The following is a 19,199-nucleotide window of genomic DNA, read 5'->3' as shown; positions in this document are numbered from 1 at the left end:
AGCAGCATTAGCAGGTGAATAAATGTATTCCTTTTTTAGCAGGCATTTGTCTTTGTCTCCCTTTCTAACCAGCCTCTTGCTGGCCAAATTGGGTAATAAAAATCTGTGAAGCAGGCAAGGTGGAGACGGTACCATCTGTTCAGCTGCTACGTGAACTGGCACCTAAGACGTGGCCTGTCCCGTAGAGCCTGAGAGATGCCTGTCTACAAGCCAGCAAGTGTTGACAGGCAGCAGGCAAACAGCCAGGAGAACCCTTCACACAAGTATGTGTACAGTTGAATATCTAGTCTTTTTTTTTTTTTTATCTGTGACCTGTCAATTCAGTGCTGCTCAGATCCATGTTACAAACACCTCTTTAATGTTCCAGTGGCAAATCTTTCTCTTATCAGTGAAGCCCACTGAAGCAGGTGATGGCCCTCTGATTAAGCAGAGGTGTAGATCCAAGTGCTGCTACTGAAATAAAGCTCAATTTAAAATGCATCACAGAGAGAACTGCCATAAAAAAATGCATAAGCAGCTTTATTTAGAGTCCAATAGGACTTTAATCCTTGCTTGATTTTTTTACTTCTTTATTAACTTCTGCCTGTTGTTGCTGCAGGAGGAAATCTTTGTGACATTCGAGACTCAAGACAAGAAATAATAATAGGATGTCTCAGACAAAGATATGTTTGTGGTTGCCGAGGTCTATATATATCTTCCAGAGGAGAGCAGGAGTGGTGGGGAGATGAGGGAGGGTCTGTATTGTTCAAGCTGTCCGCAGTGGAAACTTTACTGTCGGTAGTGGAAGACCAAGTGATAACCCTGTGGAAAGGCTGGGAGTGATAAGGCAGTGCGGGGGGACCACACACACACACACACACACACACACACACACACACACACACAAAAGCAACACAAACAGGCACACATGGAAAACTGGCAAAGCCCCCATGACCATTTTTTGAAACAAAGGGGAAATCTGCAGGGAGTGGTTACACTCCAGCTTAGTCCTTCACAGCTCAGAAACATCATAACAGAGCTGCAGATGATCCTGCTTTCAGCTGTGTGACCACTATTAGTGTGATAAATGCTGCATCCTGTGTCACATCTAATGTTATTTCATTATTGCTTTAGGATGTCTATTACTGTATGAAAACCTCATGAAAAGAAAAGCACAGGAATAAATAACATAACTAATGTAATGTCTGAATTCCACAGTGTGAATAACCTTTCTTAGCCATGAGATAGGTAACACTGCTGGGCTCATAAATCAGTTATAGTGGCTTTTCACAGCTTCATCTGACAGTAACATTTGACAGTAACATTTAGTGAAATAACAGATTAGTTTAGACTTTTCTTAACTCTGGTTTTATATCTTTATGGATGGGCAGCATGGCGGACGGTGTTTAGCACCATTGCAAGAATGTCCTGAGTTCAAATCCACCAGGATCTTTCTGTGTGGAGTGCATGCTCTCTTAACTGGTTATTCTAAATTTGTTATAGGTGTAAATGTGAATGTGGATGGTTGTCCCTCTCTCTCTCTGCATTAGCCCTGCCACAAATTGGGGACCTGCCCTGGTTGCACCCCACCTCTCGCCCTGCGGCAGCTGGGACTGTCTCTTACCTTTAAGTTGCTACTCTCTAAATACCCCATGATCCAATTATTTGCACCTTTCTGTACAAAAGGATTACTGATTAATACAAAAAAAAAATCAGGATTCTGTATCAGTCACAGTGGCAACAGTGACTGCAATGCAAAGAGGTCTAAAAAAAGAGAAGACTTTGTTTTAAATATCCCTCTACATTACCAGCCATTAGATAGACAGGAAACTGATTATAACAGACTGTAATGCTGTTTGGAGATAATAAAAAACAACAACAACAACAACCAAATAATAATAAATAATAATTAACAAATAGATGATCTAATAATCTATTAGTTTATCTATTAGTATTTTCTGGACAAAGAATGTATGAGTTTTATATACACAGTAATATTGTGACGTTCACTAATATCAACAAATAATGCATGCAGGTCTACAGTAATTGAGGGTCTTCTTTTTTCCTGCAGAAGTGAGGCTGAGAGTGGGAGGACTAATGATGCAGTAATTAAAGCAGACGCCAAGCTCCCAACACCACAGCAGCTTTCCGAGGAGTAACGCTCAATGCCATCCTCCTCTGCAGCTGGCTCTCCATTTACATGTAAGGGAAGGAAATAACATGAAGGCTCTGGATGCAGCACGACAACTGACCGGACAAAAACCACAAAAGCTATATATTTCATTCTGCCGTGTCTTCAAACGTCCAGAGTCAAAAGATGCAAAGATAAACCTGTTTGAAAGATGAAATGTTAAAGAAGCTACGTCAGTAGAGATGGAAAGCCAGTAGCGAATGCATATTAGCGTCACTGTGTATTATTGTGTTATCGGTGTACTTCTTGTCTTGCCTTAAATGGGAAGCAGAGGATGTCAAGCAGCCAGATACTGGTGTTCACTGGGAGGCAGTGTTCCATTATGGCCAAGCAAGTTGTTGAGGCAAACCAGACACAGTTGTGAGTGGCAGAAGATCCACTTTTAACCGACGCAATACTCTGACTCATGCATGAACAGGCATTTTCATTCAAATGTATGTGTGTGACCCAATTATAGTTGATATTTATAGAAAGCACAGCATACAGTAACAGCATCCAGGTGCTCTGCATTACAGTATGTCTCCAGAGCAGGAAATCCTAAAGAACTAAGAGTCTGGAGGAAGAGTACAGTCATAAGCATAGTTAGAACCAGACCCCGCTTAATGACTTGAGCAGGCCAGACAAGTTTGTACTTGTACCACAGGAGAAAAAAAAAACAATGGCCTTAACAGGGAAATATTCACCCACGGACTGTACATGGATCAGAGACAATGAGCTCTCCCATCAAAGGCTTTGGGTTAAATAAACAGCTGTCCTGCTGGGAATGTGCACTTGGTTGTATATGGGGGGAAAAGGATAAAGGGAAATGGTGAGTGGAGAGGTTTCTGTAGGGCATAGAGTGAGTGAGAAGAAGCACAACCCAGCTGGTGAGGCTTTTTTTTTACTGTGCGCAGTCAATGTAAAGCATGTAAACACAAGGAGAGACGACGCATGAAAGCTCACGAGTCCAAACTTTACATTTCTGTCAAACGTGCACGGTGTATCTGCACAGGAAGACCTGAGATGTAATGCTCATCATCTCTCAAACATACTATGAGCAAATATTGTTTCCAGAAGCTGTGAATAACCATCAGAAGAGTACGCAAGTTAGGGCTCTAGGTAGTGTACTTTAAACATTATGCCCATACATAACCGATAACGTAGGAACAAATGTTACTTAAAGAAACAGTGCTATATTGTGAAAAATGTAACTTGCTTAGTTGCTGTGAGATGGAAAGGCAGATTTTCATGTCATTACAGCATTTCCCTGACTTAGACTTTATTTTGGTAAGCTAGACAGCCACATTACTAGCTACCCTTTTAGCAAACTTTAACAATTTTTTATTAATATTTTTATCTTTTCAACACAATGACATAGTCTGCTATTTGCTCAGCTCACTAAATTATTTTGTTCTTATTTTTAATGTAGTCACTTCGTGTGTTATGGATTTGCTATCAACTGACTCACTGACCTGGTTGCTGTTGTGGTTGTCCTTCCAGTAACTCAGTTGGGGGTTCTGCATCTTCCTAAGGTTACTTAGGCATGCAAACTGCAGACTTGAGCAGCCAGGGATCAAGTCACCAACGCTCGCCTGAGATTTTTAGCAGATGCATCTATTAGGGCTGTGCGATATGACCAAAATCTCATATCCCGATATTAAGACATCTATCGTCCGATAACGATATAAATCACAAAAATGTAACATTTTCTGTAAATTCTGTGAATGTCAGGCAGCTCGACTTGCGTGAAGTGTTTCCAGCTGGGCGTCGCGTACCTGGAGTCGAGTGTTTTAACTGACGCATGAAACGATACATTTTTAGACATAGGTTGTAACGGCCGCCGTTTTCTTTGTGAGTATTTATTACACGGCGTGCTGCGGGGAAAAGCCTGTTCTAACGTTTGAGTCTACAGTTTATTTTTTAGCACCTGACGGCTCTTTTTTGCTTCTCATCCGTAAATACTCTGCATCTTTCACGTGATTCAGTTTATTTTGAAAAGTCTCAACAGGCTTGAGCTTTATTGTGAAAGGTTTATGTAGAAAATAAACAAGCGGACACGAGGTGGTTTTACCGTCGTTGTTGCTAACGACAACGCATAAAAACAAGCACTTGTCCGTCTGTAGTGTGGTTATATTAAATATAAGAGAAAGAGAGAACTTTAGGAAATTAATATAGCCACTACAGTGACCATCAAAATAATGAAAAAATATTGCCGTAAACAATTTATTTTGCGACACCACGAAACAAACGATAGTGTAAAATGAAACAATAGACGTTTTTATATCGTCATCCGATATATATAGTTATATCGAACAGCCCTAGCATCTATGGTATCAATTTAAAAGTCCTACATTGTCTTGTTCTGGAGTTATCGTGTTCACAAAGCTGGGTGTCCACGCCAACCCGCCTGACAAAAGGTGCCGGCATTTCGGTAGGAAATGCTCCAATCGACTGTCTTTTTCAGCAGTTTATGGCTGCAGTTCTTTTTTGGCTCTGGATATCTGCTTTGAGCTGAAGGATCACTGTAACCAGAAGCTGAAGCAGGCAGAGAAATAGTTCATGTGACAATACTCTGAGCTCACAGGAGCTGTAGTCGTCCAAGATGGGGAAGTCTGAATTCAGGTATTTATTCAATATAAAATAAACTCTGATTTTGATGATCGTGCCCATGTGGCTTTCTGAAGGGGCCTTCTGTTTAAACACCCCTTCACCCAGGCACGAGGGCTGTCTTTATATATACATATTGACACTTTCCTCTAGTTTCCAGTCCTAACTTTATATTTATATCAAAAATACAAGAGGGGTATTGATCTCACCTATCTTGATGGCAAAGATGCCATCAAAAAAACAAAACAAAATGATTAGATAAAGAATTCATAATAAAAAAAACGTCAGTTAACTTCTAATAAAGTGAATGGCAAATATCATTCACATCACAACGTTTAACCTACTTTTTACTCATCAGTGTGTGCAGCAGGAACCTCCTTCAAACCAACTTTAGTAGCCACAACTTCACAGTTAGGTTATCGCTGGTATCGTCACGACAGGCAGCAGTCATTCACTGCTTGACGTTTTATTGCAGGCCGACAGACTATCCTGCGGTGGCTTATAAAGAGTCAACACATTCAACTGACCTTTGAAATCATTTAAACAATACACAATACAGGCCTTAATTTTGTAGCTTGCTGCAGTTAAATTACAAGCTGAGGCAAGGACATAATCGGCTTTGAAGACGATAGAAGTTGTAATGACAAAAGCAGAGTTCATCGAACATCATTTGTATTAAAAAAGATGAGTTCAAAATGAAGTATTACTAATCCTATAATATAATCAGACAGGGTATGTAAAAAAAGAATCCACTGCAAAGCTTTTCTGTGACCAACACACAATTTTCATGCATCCCATTTCTAAACCGAACCCTGCAGCTTCTGGTGATGTGGAGCAGGGCAGGGGAGGACAGACTAAACTAAAGGTCCTGCCTTTCAGCCTTTACCACAGCACAAGCAGACTGTGATCTACAGCTCTTTTATTCAAGACGCTTGGCTTCTGTGGTGACAAAAGAGGTATGAGCACTTCTGTAATCATTCAGTTTGTATGTCTCCCTCAGCAGACGCAACAGCCTAGAGAAAACCCAGCAGGGAAGAGAAACGCGTGAGCATGTGTTGCTGTGAGTGTGTGACTATAACAAACAGTAAGTGTAAAAGTTTCATGTAAGTGAAGTGGATGTGGATCATAGATAAAAGCATAAGTGGACAGAAGGCCTGCTGTTGCTAAGCAAGCTCTTTAAAACACACTCTTTGGGTTTACAAGATGAAAGTCAGCCAAATTCCTCTGATAAACACCACTGACGCGAGCTAAAATACTGAACATAAACTGCACGCACAACTCCAGGTATAAACACCAACATGTTCACAGCAAGCTGTTGGAAACGTAAACCTCTTACAGCAAACTCTGCTACATTTTTAGTGCACAAATACAAATGTTGAGAAAATCCTGGCTCTGGGTTTATATTTATCGAGTGTAGAAGATCCCAGTTTGCTACACAATGCGCACGGTCAGTGAGTCAGCAAGGAACTGTGAACTTTCCGACCACATCAATAAAAAAAAAGCAAAAAAAAAAAAAAACCCGTTACCGTTCACATCGTGCATGGACAGAATCCCCTGTGTGCAACACCTTTATCAACTTACAGAAAGCAGGTGAGAAAGAGGAGAAAGAGGTTCCGCTGAAACCCACGTGTGCTGACGTTGAACGTTTGATGTCTAATATCACATGCAAAGCAAGGAGATGCTCAACATCTATGAGCTTTCTAAGAAATCATCAAATTGGTACTTTATGTATTATATACAGTACTGTGCAAAAGTCTTGTGTCCCCCTCACTGCCAGACCTCCAGACTTTCTGAGAGTCTTTCAGTTTTACTTTGAATATTGGTTGCTTTTATCAGAAGAATGTTTTCTTAGTGTCTTTGTCTTTTATGCCACTTAAAACTGGCCTATGAATCATTCAAATATAAAAAAGACGCCTAATTTAGAGGAAGAACCAGTGTTGTTGCCTCTATGCATAAAAGACAACTTTAGGCACTTTGTTACTAGCACTCTGTCAAAACAAAATATACAAATAACTGCTCCCATTTCTTTATGTGAAATTATGAAAAATGCCAAAAATAACACAGTTTGAAAGGCATAAAATAGTATTTTTCTACCAACAACTGATTCCCACAGAGTTATAAGCCAAAAACGTGGCACATCTCAGCATGATGTGCAGTGTGTCCTTGAAATACTTGAGGAAACTGGACAAGTGGAGGAAAACAGAAGAAATGCGGGACCTCGAAACTATCTACAGCAGATGAGCAGTATCTGAAAGTTATGTCCTTAAAAAATAGAAAGGTGGATGCAATACCATCACAGTTTGATCCACCATGCAATACAATGCAAGAACCACCTAACTGGCAGCAGCTTGATTTTTTTCAGACATTAACTCCAAACACATGGCCAGGGCAGTAACAAAAACATACAATGGAACACTATCAGCCATCGACTGGCCTCCCCAGAGCCTGGACCTCAACATTATTGAAGCAATCTGGGATCATCTTGACAAAGAATGGGAAAAAAATAACTCTAATAATCTTTGCACAAGTTTCAATAATCTGCTGCACCTATTTCTCACTTGTCTAACACAGCGTACAGAAATACGAGGTGGCAGATGACTTGCACAACACCTTACTTGGACAACATTTCCTACTCTCATTTGTTGGCCTTCTTGCATGCCAGCACTGGCCTTGTCAAAGTGATGCAAACGCTTTTTCATTAACTCCACAGAAAACATCAAAACAGACAAGCTAACTACTTTTTTATCCTTTTTTTTTAGTCAAGTTCTTATAAAAAGTGTCAGTAAGTTCACAGTTGTCAGCCCCTGTGAATTGGCATTCAAACTTCAATCTGCACAAGGACAATTCATCTTCTTTGTGTTGCTCCTCAGAGACAGCTATCTCCAAGTCTGAACCAATAAAGCCAAAGCTGCTGTATCTGCATCACAAGTTGTCAATAAAGGAAAGTGAGATGTTCTTTCAACTGGATAAACGCACTATTAAGGCTGACGCTGAACAGAAGGTCATACTGCAGATTAGCAACTAACTTTGCCACTTTTCCATGCAACATTATACAAAACCTGCAATCAGTGCCAGCTTTTATTATCTCTATCTATTATTGGGCAATGACCTTTACTTACAGGAAGAAAGAAAGAAACCTCAGAGTTACTATCTAAATATGCAACGTACATCCTCTGATACAATAACTCGACAGGGAGACAAGTCTGGACATGGAGCTGCTAGGGAAAATGAACTAACGTGACAACAAATTTTTTCCATCACTGATCACTCTGTTTTGTCTGTTAAGCGAGCAGTAGTTGTAGTAATAGTTAGTAGTAGTTATAAAATGCCTTCTGTCATCTAACCCACAGTTTAACACGCCAACTCAGCTAAAAATCAAACTATTTATCAAACTACTTTTGCAGAAAAATGTCAACATGTGCAGAAGAAGCACATCTGGACCCTTTATGTGGGACATGACCCAGCTTACCCACCCTCTAACCCAGCTTGCTAAAAGAACCCGGTTATCTCACCATGTAAATGTCATAAACTAGTTAGCTAAAAAGAACCTCCCTAAATTTTGTTTACTTTTACTTTATGCTAAATATAAACCTGTTGGGTTACAAACGTTTAACACATTGTGTGGTTTCTAAGGTCAGCAAAAATAAGACTTGCAGACTTGTTAGAAATTTTGTACGAAATCGAAAGTCTCCTGTTCTTGGGATCTGAGATTATTGATCTTTTTTTCCCTGCCATTGCACATAACCTACTGTAATCCTGAGTGGAGTTTCATGAGCCATCACTCTTGTATCTTCTGGGAATCTTATGAATGAGTCTTTAGACTCATCAAGGAGCTGGGTGGGGCGCTGTCCCCTCACTTGCTTTCCCAGCTGGGATAATTATATTTCTTGGAGTAAACCCAAACTTCCTTTGCGCCGCATCAACACTCCCACCCTTATCCCTTATCTGACCCAGTGGGACCTGGCCATTCTTTGTCCCGGTCTTTTCACAAAACCATTATCAAATCCTCCTGAGTAGGGTCAATGACCTCAAGGAGAAAAAAAGTGGCCATCTCAAGCCACTGTAAAATCCCTGTCTCCTGGTATGTGTTACCGAGAGCCTGTATCTGGATTCATATATATGGCTGTGAGTGCATCATTTCCCCCAAGAGAACCCCACTATAAACTCTACTGTCGGGTTTTAGAGAGGCCTGCTTGTTTGCTTATTTGCCTGGTAAGAACAACAGTTCAGGCAAACTAGGTGGAAACAGCATGTTCCCCACATGAGCAACGCGATCACATGTAGACTTTTACTGGTTTGGGCCTGAACTGACTTGCCTGCTCAGGTACCCAAACCTGGTATTAAACAGCAAAAAGGAGACTTTATTATCTGTTCCCAAACTAAAAATAACCACTATCTAGCTTATTGTTTAGCTGACGAAGGCCCATAAATTAAATCTGACATGGTCAGAACTTCATCTGAACTTTCATAAAATCAGAGTTTGGGGCAGATTTACTGTTTAGGGTTTTTATTAAACTGCCAAAGCTTCAAATAATGACATCTGCATATGGTCAAGAACTCCCTGTGATCCAAAACTCAGGCTTCAGACTGGTTTCTGGGAGTTTTTTCTACTGCTTAAGCCGCATGACATCAGCAGCAGCGAATATCCCAAATATGGTCATCTTTGTCTCAAACCTCTTTCTAAAAGCAGAGAAGGCACCCAAAATAAAACTGAAGACTGCAATGCTACTAATAAGATATTTTAGTTTCACCACATTTAGGACTTTTCAGGGGATCCATGGAAATTCCACAACACCCCTATCCCCAACCCCACCCCCCACCCCCAAAACCACACCAAAGTGGCTTTAATTAAATCTTGTGGTTTCCTAAAATAAATTCAAACAAAGCACCAAGAATAAAAGAAACCGTAAGAACTGTGTGCATCAAAGAATAACACACAAAAAAATCAGATCACAACTCCCTTATTATTCCCACTGTAACAGTGATAGGTTGAAACAAGGCGGTGAGACTGGCAAACATTCCATCTTGGCAGTGACTGGCTGTGCAAAGGAAACCAAAATGGGCTTATCGTTTATTAGTGCTCATACCAGAATTTCACACGCGCCTCAGCTGATCTGATAACGTGCGGACAGCTACAAATTCGCTGGCATTAGAATGGGTCTCCACATCTTATTTCCCTGTTCCAAACTTGTGGAATACATTACTCTTTCTAGCAAAAAACAAATGCCAGATTCCTGAAATTCCACCCATACCTTCTTAACTCGGTAGCAACCTGTCCGGAGTCCAATCCAGGCCTACTAAACCATGAAAGCTACACAATCCACTTAAAGAGACTTATTTTTTTCTTGCCTTAGCATAAAAAACAAATACATTGATTTTCACTAGCAGGTGAGACGTCAGCTGAGTGAGCGAGCACACAGTGCTGAAGGACTGTGGCCGTATGTTGCTCAGACCACCTCTTAATGTGGTCCGAGTGATCAGACCTCAACGGGTCAGGCTGGAGAGGTTGCAGGAGGCAAACGTGCTTGTCTAATTGATTTTTTTTTAGTCTGTGGTGCAGCAACTTTTTCTACTTCTGAAACGAGGCTTTAATGCAAATGTTGCGTAAAATTTCACAACACGCAAATCACTCATTTATTGCATTGAGGTTTTCTGCTGATACCAGGCTACGAAACCCTTTTTACATTGTTACTACCACCAAAGTGTAATTTGCAACAAAAACATCTGCTTTTGCACCCCCCCAAAAAAGGATGTTCCTTATAGTAGCACTGAAAAGAAGAAATTGCACTCTCATCGTAAAGTTTTAACTGTCAAATACAATGGATGCTCTATAACTAATATTAAGATGCACATTTACCGATGACTGGTGCTATAAGAGAAATGTGGTACTTGAAAGTCTGGGCTGCTGTTGCCTTTTGATGCCATCTTTCAGCCTTCCTTCCAACATCTTTTCCTTTTTGAAATTCTAATTCCATGTTATGACAGGATGGAGCAGGGCAGCGCAGGGAGAACACCAAAATAGCATCATCTGATCTTTCTTTCATAAACTTTTCCACTCCTGCAGCAACACACTGGGACAGACTTTGGCAGTGGAAGACACGCGAAAAAATAAAGCAGTCAGCTGAAGTATTTAGTCACAGTCCTGGGCCGTTGAGCTCCTCGGTAAAACACGGGTTACACCAAAAAGGATCCGATATTAAGAAGAAAACCCCCCATCCTACATCGTTAGTTTCCTCCTCTTCCATCTCTTATCAACACTGCATCACGTCTGGGATCACACATTCGCACTACTATTGCCAACACTATAAATACACACCATGAATGCACAACTACATTATTCAGTTTGGGAATTCGCTAGCATCTGCCATGTGACTGGCAGCTATATTTAGCTTCCAGGGTCTATGCGGGCTGCAGCAAAATCATCGCTTGTTCAGAAGCAAAAATGCATTTTTAACCACTTTGCTTCTCACCTCTAATGAGACACAGAGGTTGCATGGGGTAACAACAAAAAAATACTTCCTAACCACACCGCCACATTTAATGTAATAGTTACTGAAAATACTGGCAGCTATCCTCTTGGTTTGAGGCAGGTGCTTTTTTTTCCCTGCTCTGTTCCATTTTTAGTGGTGTAAATATGCCAGCTCAGTGGGATCCAAGCTGTGAAAGCCTGAGCTAATGAGCTGTCTGTCAGCGGACAGGACAGATAGAGAGAGAAACAAGAGACGAGATGAAAAAGAAGTTGGAAGACAGAACCCACAAAAGGGGACATTCATAGTAATTTATTGCTTCACCATATGGTTATATTGGCTGAGTATACAAAAGATGTATATGTCATCAAAAACAGAGTGGATTTCAACTGAATGAAAACTACAATAAGATGAGCCAATACTGAACTAAGGTGACTCAGGGGGGAGTCTTCTTAAGTTTAAGCTTCAAAAGTACAGTAACAACTCTGCCCTATATGTAAGGTAGCTGAAAATTTGGCATCTGTTTGTCAGATTTTAATCATTTAGCGTAATCCCTGGTAGATCTCCAAGGAGATCTTCAGAAGTCATGATACGATCTCTCAGTTACTGTTACTTTCAGTTTAAACTAGAGATTAACTACTGGATAAGGACACTCAAGTCACACCTACATTGTTTTCTCCGAACCGTAAAGAAAACCTTTTCATTCTCTAACTTTTTTTAAGCAGCATGATTACACACCAAGTCAACACAGAAGGCGTGGCAGGAGGAGCGCGTTTGCAGAGCCGCTGCCTCGGAGCCCCAGTCAGTGTCTACACACGAGGCGATCGGGCACCGTGTTGAGCTGTAGGTCAAATTGAAACATCCACAGCAACAAAGATTACAGAAAGACAGCCCTGTTCAGCAAATGTCCATATATTATATTAGGACATAATGGTGGATTTTCTTTCACAAAAACGCTGATAAAAGTGGACTGCTGCTGTTATTTCTTCTTAGGAAAGACAAACTTAACTATTCTATATTGAGGGGCAGGTTGGACTGTGAAACTGCATGCTCATTGGCTAACGGCTAGTGATGCCATTGAGTGTACAGTTTTGTACTGCGGACAATCCTCCATCTTGAGCTGTCTGCCAAATGGGACATGATACAACCACCCCGACTTCCCCAACTGGTTGCCAGTGGTTCCTGGAGGTTTCTGGGTGTTCCTGGATAAAATTGGTTGCAAAGAAGGTGCTGCTCCAAAAGCATCCTTAGAGATTGCCACAGCTGCCTGTAATTTTTAACGTTAGCCCAGAAGTAGATTAAATTTTTAAAAGTGTCACGCAAACCAGAAATTCATATTGATTGTCTTCAAAGTTAAAGCTCTTTGTGTCTACATTGTGGTTGTGAAAACTGCTCAACAACTGCATTTTTGTGATATTAGATAGCACTCTTCATGTCTAATGCATATTTGGGCAGAACTACTGAAATAGAAGCTCCCACCATGTTTTATACTTACTTACTTACCCAAGCGTAATATTTCTTTTGGTTTATCAAATGGCCAAAAATAAAGGAAAAAAAACATGACCCTCTGTTAAGTACAGTAACACAGATTCAGTGCTTAACCCATTTAATCCCATATTTTTCCCTGCAAAATAAGTTCATGTATTTTACTCCTTAGACTTCCCCTACACACAATATGTTTAATTTTTTTGATGTCATAGGGGGTTAAAATGGCACAAATTGGGATTGATCATGTCTACATGTGTAGTTATCCTCCAAAAGTAGATTCTGAGCCAGAAAAAACCCTGAGTTATGTTCTGGAAATAGTTTGCTGCTGTTATTCTTTCCTTTACCCAACAAGGAGTAAACTTCTGCCCTCTTAAATTAAAAACCAAGGCTGTGAGAGGTCACAGCGGGATAATTTGATGACAACAAAGTCTGGCCAGCACAGTGTCCCCCTTTAACAGACTGAGACTAAACACTCCAGGGTATTCTGAACATGATTACCCAATGATAATTGAGCTCAGCTCTGGCACTTAACTAATTCTAACCAATCATCAACCCATTCAGGCACAATGGCACCTATTTCTAAGGTGCAAAGAGAAAAGCATAAAGTGTGAATTGGTCCAAACTAGTTCAGCTACAGCATCTTCTCCAGTTTGACTTGTTCCACATGAATTAGAAAACTAATTACCAATTAGTTCATTTATTTTCTCCCTTTATCCTGTCTTCACCAAGCTTACACTTCAGTGGGATCATTAATCTTCATCTGTGCTTAATTATGCAAAACAGGGTGGCTCAGGAATCCAGCAGGACCCATGGGACACCGACTGTGTTTTCACACTGTGGCTTCAGGAAGGGAAGAGTTTATAAAAACCTAGCCGGGAGAGCACAGGTCCCGTATACGGTAATGATAGCTTCCTCTTCGGGTAGTAGTTTAATACGCTCAAGTTCAACATGTATCAATATATGGTTGAGATAAATTAAGAAAATTTGTTACACAGGAAGCCAGCATTTCAGCTGCAGTGACAGAAACCTCAATACTGCACTTTACTTTACTGCTTTACAATGCTAATGAAAAAAATACCTGACTGAAACAGACACGGGACAGGGATCAGCACGGGACTGAATGGACATAAATAATAAAAAGAAAAACTTCAGAGTCCTGTTGTATGTGGTGCTGGGGTCAAGTCACCACAAAAGTCAAAGGGCAAACGGACCACGGGGGGAGGGATGCTTCTTTAGAGCCACAAAAGCGAGCGTGTGAGAAAACAAAAGACAGATGAAGGGTAAACCTCGATGGTCGTTTTAAGCACAGGACAAACCCGTGTTTGCTCCCATAATTGGATTCACTGGTTCACAAGGCCGACAGTAAATGGCTTGAGCTCGAGGACGATTCTGTAATGCTTATCAAACAATAACTGATAACTACAGGTATCGCATCAGCTTAATTACACAGTGAGGCTGACCAAGAAAACACTGGTTTTAATCGCATGGACCACGAGAATGGGTTTAAACTGCGAGCGCGAGACCCAAATGAATACTGTTAGATGCTTTGAAAAAAAGCCAAACACTTTTAAGTTCCTGTTCGACGTAAAATGTCAAGATCAAAATGATTCAAATTCATTTGAAGTCTTGGCAATGGGACTGCGGCTGTAGGCAGGTGTTTCGAGCCGTTTTCACACATGCACTGCAGACAGCACAGAGGTGCATGCAAGGACTGAAATATTACCTGCAGTCGGATCTTAGTAGATATTCAGCCTGCCGGCTCCCCAAGTAAAAAGTGTGAAGTCACATTGTACCAATATGCGAATAATACAGGTACAGCAAATAGTACAGCATTCACTGCTAGCGAGCGGGCTATTGCACTGCATCCTGCACCCCTACTCGGGCAACTTCCTCGCCTAAACCACACAGAGCATTTCCAGTAGTGTGAGCACGGCTGAAGTGGACCATTTCTTTCTGTGGTGCTACATGTGAGAGAGACTGCACTGTCCAAAAGTTGATGTCTGAAAATGACTGATGACCATATAACATAATGTTAGCAGCATTACGGCAACACTGGTTTGTTTACAATAAAAATGAGGCTTATAGCAGGTACTGCTTTACACAGTTTTTTTTGTTTCTGTTATTTAGCCCCACTTTTATCCTCACTCTAAACTATACTGTCTTAAGACAAAATAAAGTCGTCTAGCTCGCGCGAACTGATGTGACTCAACAGATAAAAGCGCCATGAGTAAATGCATTACTATTGGCATTTCAGGCAACGGTAACCAGCGAGGCCGATAGCAACCTAAGCTGATGTTCAGCTAATTATCAGCACATTCTCACGTGCCTTTAACTGTTAGAAACCATTTTTGTAGTTCAGGACATGATTTCCCTCCTTTTTAAAAAAAAAAATATGTGTATGTCTATATATATATATGCGCCTGTCAAGCCCTTTTGAACCATCACATGTGATTGGGCCATAGGAACAAACTGATCTTAATCGATAACAGAATATTAATTTTTAGGTTTGTTTGTCTTTATATACAAGAACATAAAACATCTGGGGTTTCTAGGGTCCACATTTGTCTTAATGGCAATAATGGTAAATGGTAAATGGCCTGTATTTATATAGCGCTTTTCTAGTCCCTAAGGACCCCAAAGCGCTTTTACATATCCAGTCATTCACCCATTCACACACTGGTGATGGCAAGCTACGTTGTAGCCACAGCCACCCTGGGGCGCACTGACAGAGGCGAGGCTGCCGGACACTGGCGCCACCGGGCCCTCTGACCACTGGCAACGGGTGAAGTGTCTTGCCCAAGGACACAACGACCGAGACTGTCCAAGCCGGGGCTCGAACCTGCAACCTTCTGATTACAAGGCAAACTCCCAACTCTTGAGCCACGATCGCCCCATTATTATCCCCATTAATGGCAATAATAACAATATAACAGTAATAATAACGATAATGATGATAATAGTAACTACACATATGTGGGTTTTTGCCTTGATCATCTCTACTGTGCACTAGACAGAAAGACTAATAAAATAATGCGACATAGGCTTCCTTTCATATGGTTCCCCACAGGCATAATAGGATGTGATCTAACAGCTGCCATCAGCTCACCTTATTGAGCAAATCTTGTCAACTATCCACGGTCATCTAGTTCTTTTTTTAAGCCTTTCACCTATAATTTCAGTCTACCAAAAGAAAAGAAAAACAATCAGCATATCAATCAATACTTGCAGATTAGCTCTCCATGCTAAAATCACACCACAACTGCATGTTACATCTGTTAGTGATGGGTTTATATTTGTAATGTCTGCAACATTACAGTTGCAGTGCAAGGTTGAAAATGAATATCTGCCATTTCAAGACAAGACTCTGTTAGATGATATAATACTATACATCCATATTCTGAAGGCCTGACACAATTTATATTACATCTTGGCGAATTAGTGTCAGGCTGCATTTCCTAGCACGCGATTTAAAACAGACTAAAAGTGGAAACGGTATTAAAAGCAGTCAACAAAGACTTCATTCAGCCCACATATTCATCATAAGGATGCCAACACATCAGAGACTATAGATTGCCTCATGCATGACCTGCACACCCACTCAAAGCAGGAAACATGGATATTACATTTCAACTCAGAGGAGTTTAGTAAGGAAAAAAAGCCAGAAAATAGCACAGGACACCCAAAGCTTGGTGCTTGTGAGCGGTGGCAGGCTATTTATAGGCTTACTCCAGTCAGAGAGATAACTCTTTCCTTATGTTGTGGATCAGCACTTCACAAGAGTGAGTGAAGAAGAAGAGGGGGCACTCAATGCTGACACAACACTGAAAGTGACAGAAAAGGTGTTTGCCCCATAACTTGGTGCCAGCAGGTACCTGGTTACTTTCGTAGACCAAGTGAAAGATAATTACATAATAATGACAAAACAGATGTCATTCAACAACTTCAACTGGCACACCTAATCAGGCCTGACACACCTATTTTAGACAGAAGACGTCTCTGCTGACTTGACATATGCATGTGGCACTGTCAAGAGTGGATATCTGAATGCTGCCCGCGCTCGTAACATCTCTGTTATTCATAACACTGGCTGCAGGACACATTTGATATGAATGGAGAAAAGGAGCTAAACATCAGTTGCTGCTGCACTTGTTTCTTTTAAAGCTGAATAACGACTATTTCAAGGGAAATCAACAAAAATACACTCTGTATCACATCAACTAAAAAATAATAATAAAAAAAATAAACAGTTCTGATACAGACAGAATGCATGTTTGGTTTTTACTGACTGTGATGCACACAGAGTGCTTCACATCAGCCTAGAGGGTGAGTCTTCAAATAGTAAACAGCTACTGCATCCCTGATTAGCTCAAGTTACAGTCAGTGGCAATACTACAGTAATAACAAGCTACAGGTTATCTTCCCGCCGACGTGCATACACAGCAGGCAAGAAACATGAGAGAAAAAGTGGGTCACTGCATATGTTGAACACGTAACCCTTAAAGACAGATGGGTGTACGGTGTGTTTTTAAGGTTGTCAGAGGGCCCCCGGTATAACGGTACAGTAGCTGTTTAAGCTACCGCGCGCGACTTGACACATACACGAGTCGTGACCAGCTTTGATGTTATTTAGCATGATAAAAGACACGGAGTTGACCGTGTGGCGGGAGAAATAACGAAGCTAGAACTAAGCATTGGTGTGAAGAGACAGCACTGACAGACTGTGTTTATCAATGGGGAAACTCACATCCTCGAACAGGGATCCAACGTTGGCTGTCACCAGCAGTATTCCTGTGCCTTGCGCTGCTGTCAGCTTCCCTGCCATAATTCTCTCTCTCTCTCTTATTTCTCTCCCTCTCTCTCTCAGGTGGGTTGTGGACTTGTATAGCGGACTTTAAAGGTAAGAACCTTTAAAAAAAAAAAAACAACAACAACAACAACGTGAAGAAGAGGCCCGTGAATGTCTCACGAAACTGGTTAAAACACTGCGAATTTGAGACTGGAGCCCGGGTTGAGGCTGCTTGGCTGGAGCATATTTTTCAGCAGTGGTCGTACATCTACTAGGAGTTGCTTTGCAGTAGAAGGTCCGTTGGTGGTGGTGGCGGCGGTGGCGGTTTAGCGTGCTGCTTCTCGCGCTACTTTTTCACGTTCAGACCCATCGTAAAAGTTTCGGTTTTAATCCACGGCGACTGCAGGAGGGCTCTGGTTCATTCCAGCGACGAGTGTTTCCCTGGCTTTTGTGCAGTGTAAAAGTCTCCCTCCTAAGGCAGGACGCTTTGCCAGGACCATTGCCTTCACTGTTTAGAGAGGATAGGCTGGAGTCCTTCAGTGCTCTGACGTCACCTTACCAATGAAAACACGGCGCGTTTTAAAGGGCCAGCGCACAGAAAACACTACAGCTCTGCCTTCTAACGTCACTGCACCCATTATCGGACTAAACTGGTCTATCTCAGAGCGAGTGTTTGTCTTTCTGACTTTGTCCTGATATGCTTTTTGTATAATTTACTGCAATTTACAATAGCTCCCTTTTTGTTTTGTTTCTTTTTTTTTTAACCATTGTTGATCCTTACATCTCTGTGAAAAAGAAATTCATGCCTAGTTCAGGATTATTGCAGTCAGATGTTACATCACTCTGTCTCTGCAACTTGTTGCAGTTCATGGGAAACAAAATTAACAAAATCTATTACAATGGAAATATTTACAATTGAAATAGCCATATTTTGTTAATTTTAAAAAAGTAAATTAATTACAGTGGATAGCCATATTGACATCATAATAAATTTTGTTTCCCATGAAGTACAACATGTTGCAGAGACATGCCCAACCATACAACTCCTGACTGGTGATGTAACATTTGACTGCAATCATCCTGAACTAGGCATGCATTTCCTTTTTGGCAGAGAGGATGAGTAAGGTTCAGGCATGTCAGGCTACTCACCAACCATGAACCAGGTGTAACTAACATGTAACTAACGGAGCCATTAACATGCAGTATATTGTTGGAGTTTTCATTGCTACTTCTAATCTGCAGAGTTATTTTTTTAGTTGCTGTATCATAATATCATTTAAAAAAAAACGTTATTGGCACATTTGCAAACATATAGCCTACTTAGTTCATCACAGCTTCACAAGCTAGAGCTGCACTGGTTCCTGAGGCCAGTCAAGCCTGTATGAAACAGCTGCAGGCAGTTTACTCTCTAAAAAGAGTTTGCGATGCCTAATAAAGTAAGAGTTGGACAACAAGAACACAAAACTTGGCAATCTAACAGACATAAAATTTAAACTGTTGGGTGGCAAAAATATACTCATAGGTATAAATAAGTTTAAAGTAACTTTGAGAGATTTTTGGCCACTAGAGGGCAAAAAGGGAAATTAAACCAAGTTACTGAACTGGCCCTCTTGACCATGTTTGTGCCGTGATGTCCTTTGGAACATTTTTAATCAAATTATCTATGCTAATTTGATAACTAATCACTCCATCGTCTCATTTA

At 40.9% G+C, this 19,199-nt stretch overlaps 1 protein-coding gene across 2 annotated transcripts in view; it reads right to left on the bottom strand.

The window, feature by feature from the left end:
• The window catches only part of LOC116318505 (inositol polyphosphate-5-phosphatase A), a 147,267-nt gene extending 129,215 nt beyond the window's left edge, over positions 1 to 18,052 (bottom strand). The window contains exons 1-2 of one of the 2 annotated variants that reach the window (XM_039621383.1): positions 17,764 to 18,051; positions 17,456 to 17,616 (exon numbers count right to left, since the gene is read on the bottom strand). In XM_039621383.1, the coding sequence (XP_039477317.1) occupies positions 17,456 to 17,533 (78 nt within the window). In that variant the 5' untranslated portion in view covers positions 17,534 to 17,616; positions 17,764 to 18,051. Of the gene's footprint in view, positions 1 to 17,455 lie in introns of both variants that reach the window. The other variant, XM_031737515.2, reaches the window with a different exon arrangement.
• Between the last annotated feature and the right edge of the window lie 1,147 nt (positions 18,053 to 19,199).

The sequence above is a fragment of the Oreochromis aureus genome, linkage group 13 (genome assembly GCF_013358895.1).
Source record: "Oreochromis aureus strain Israel breed Guangdong linkage group 13, ZZ_aureus, whole genome shotgun sequence".
Taxonomy (NCBI): domain Eukaryota; kingdom Metazoa; phylum Chordata; class Actinopteri; order Cichliformes; family Cichlidae; genus Oreochromis; species Oreochromis aureus.
The sequence above is the reverse complement of the archived record's forward strand: the minus strand, read 5'-3'. Positions and strand labels throughout refer to the sequence as shown.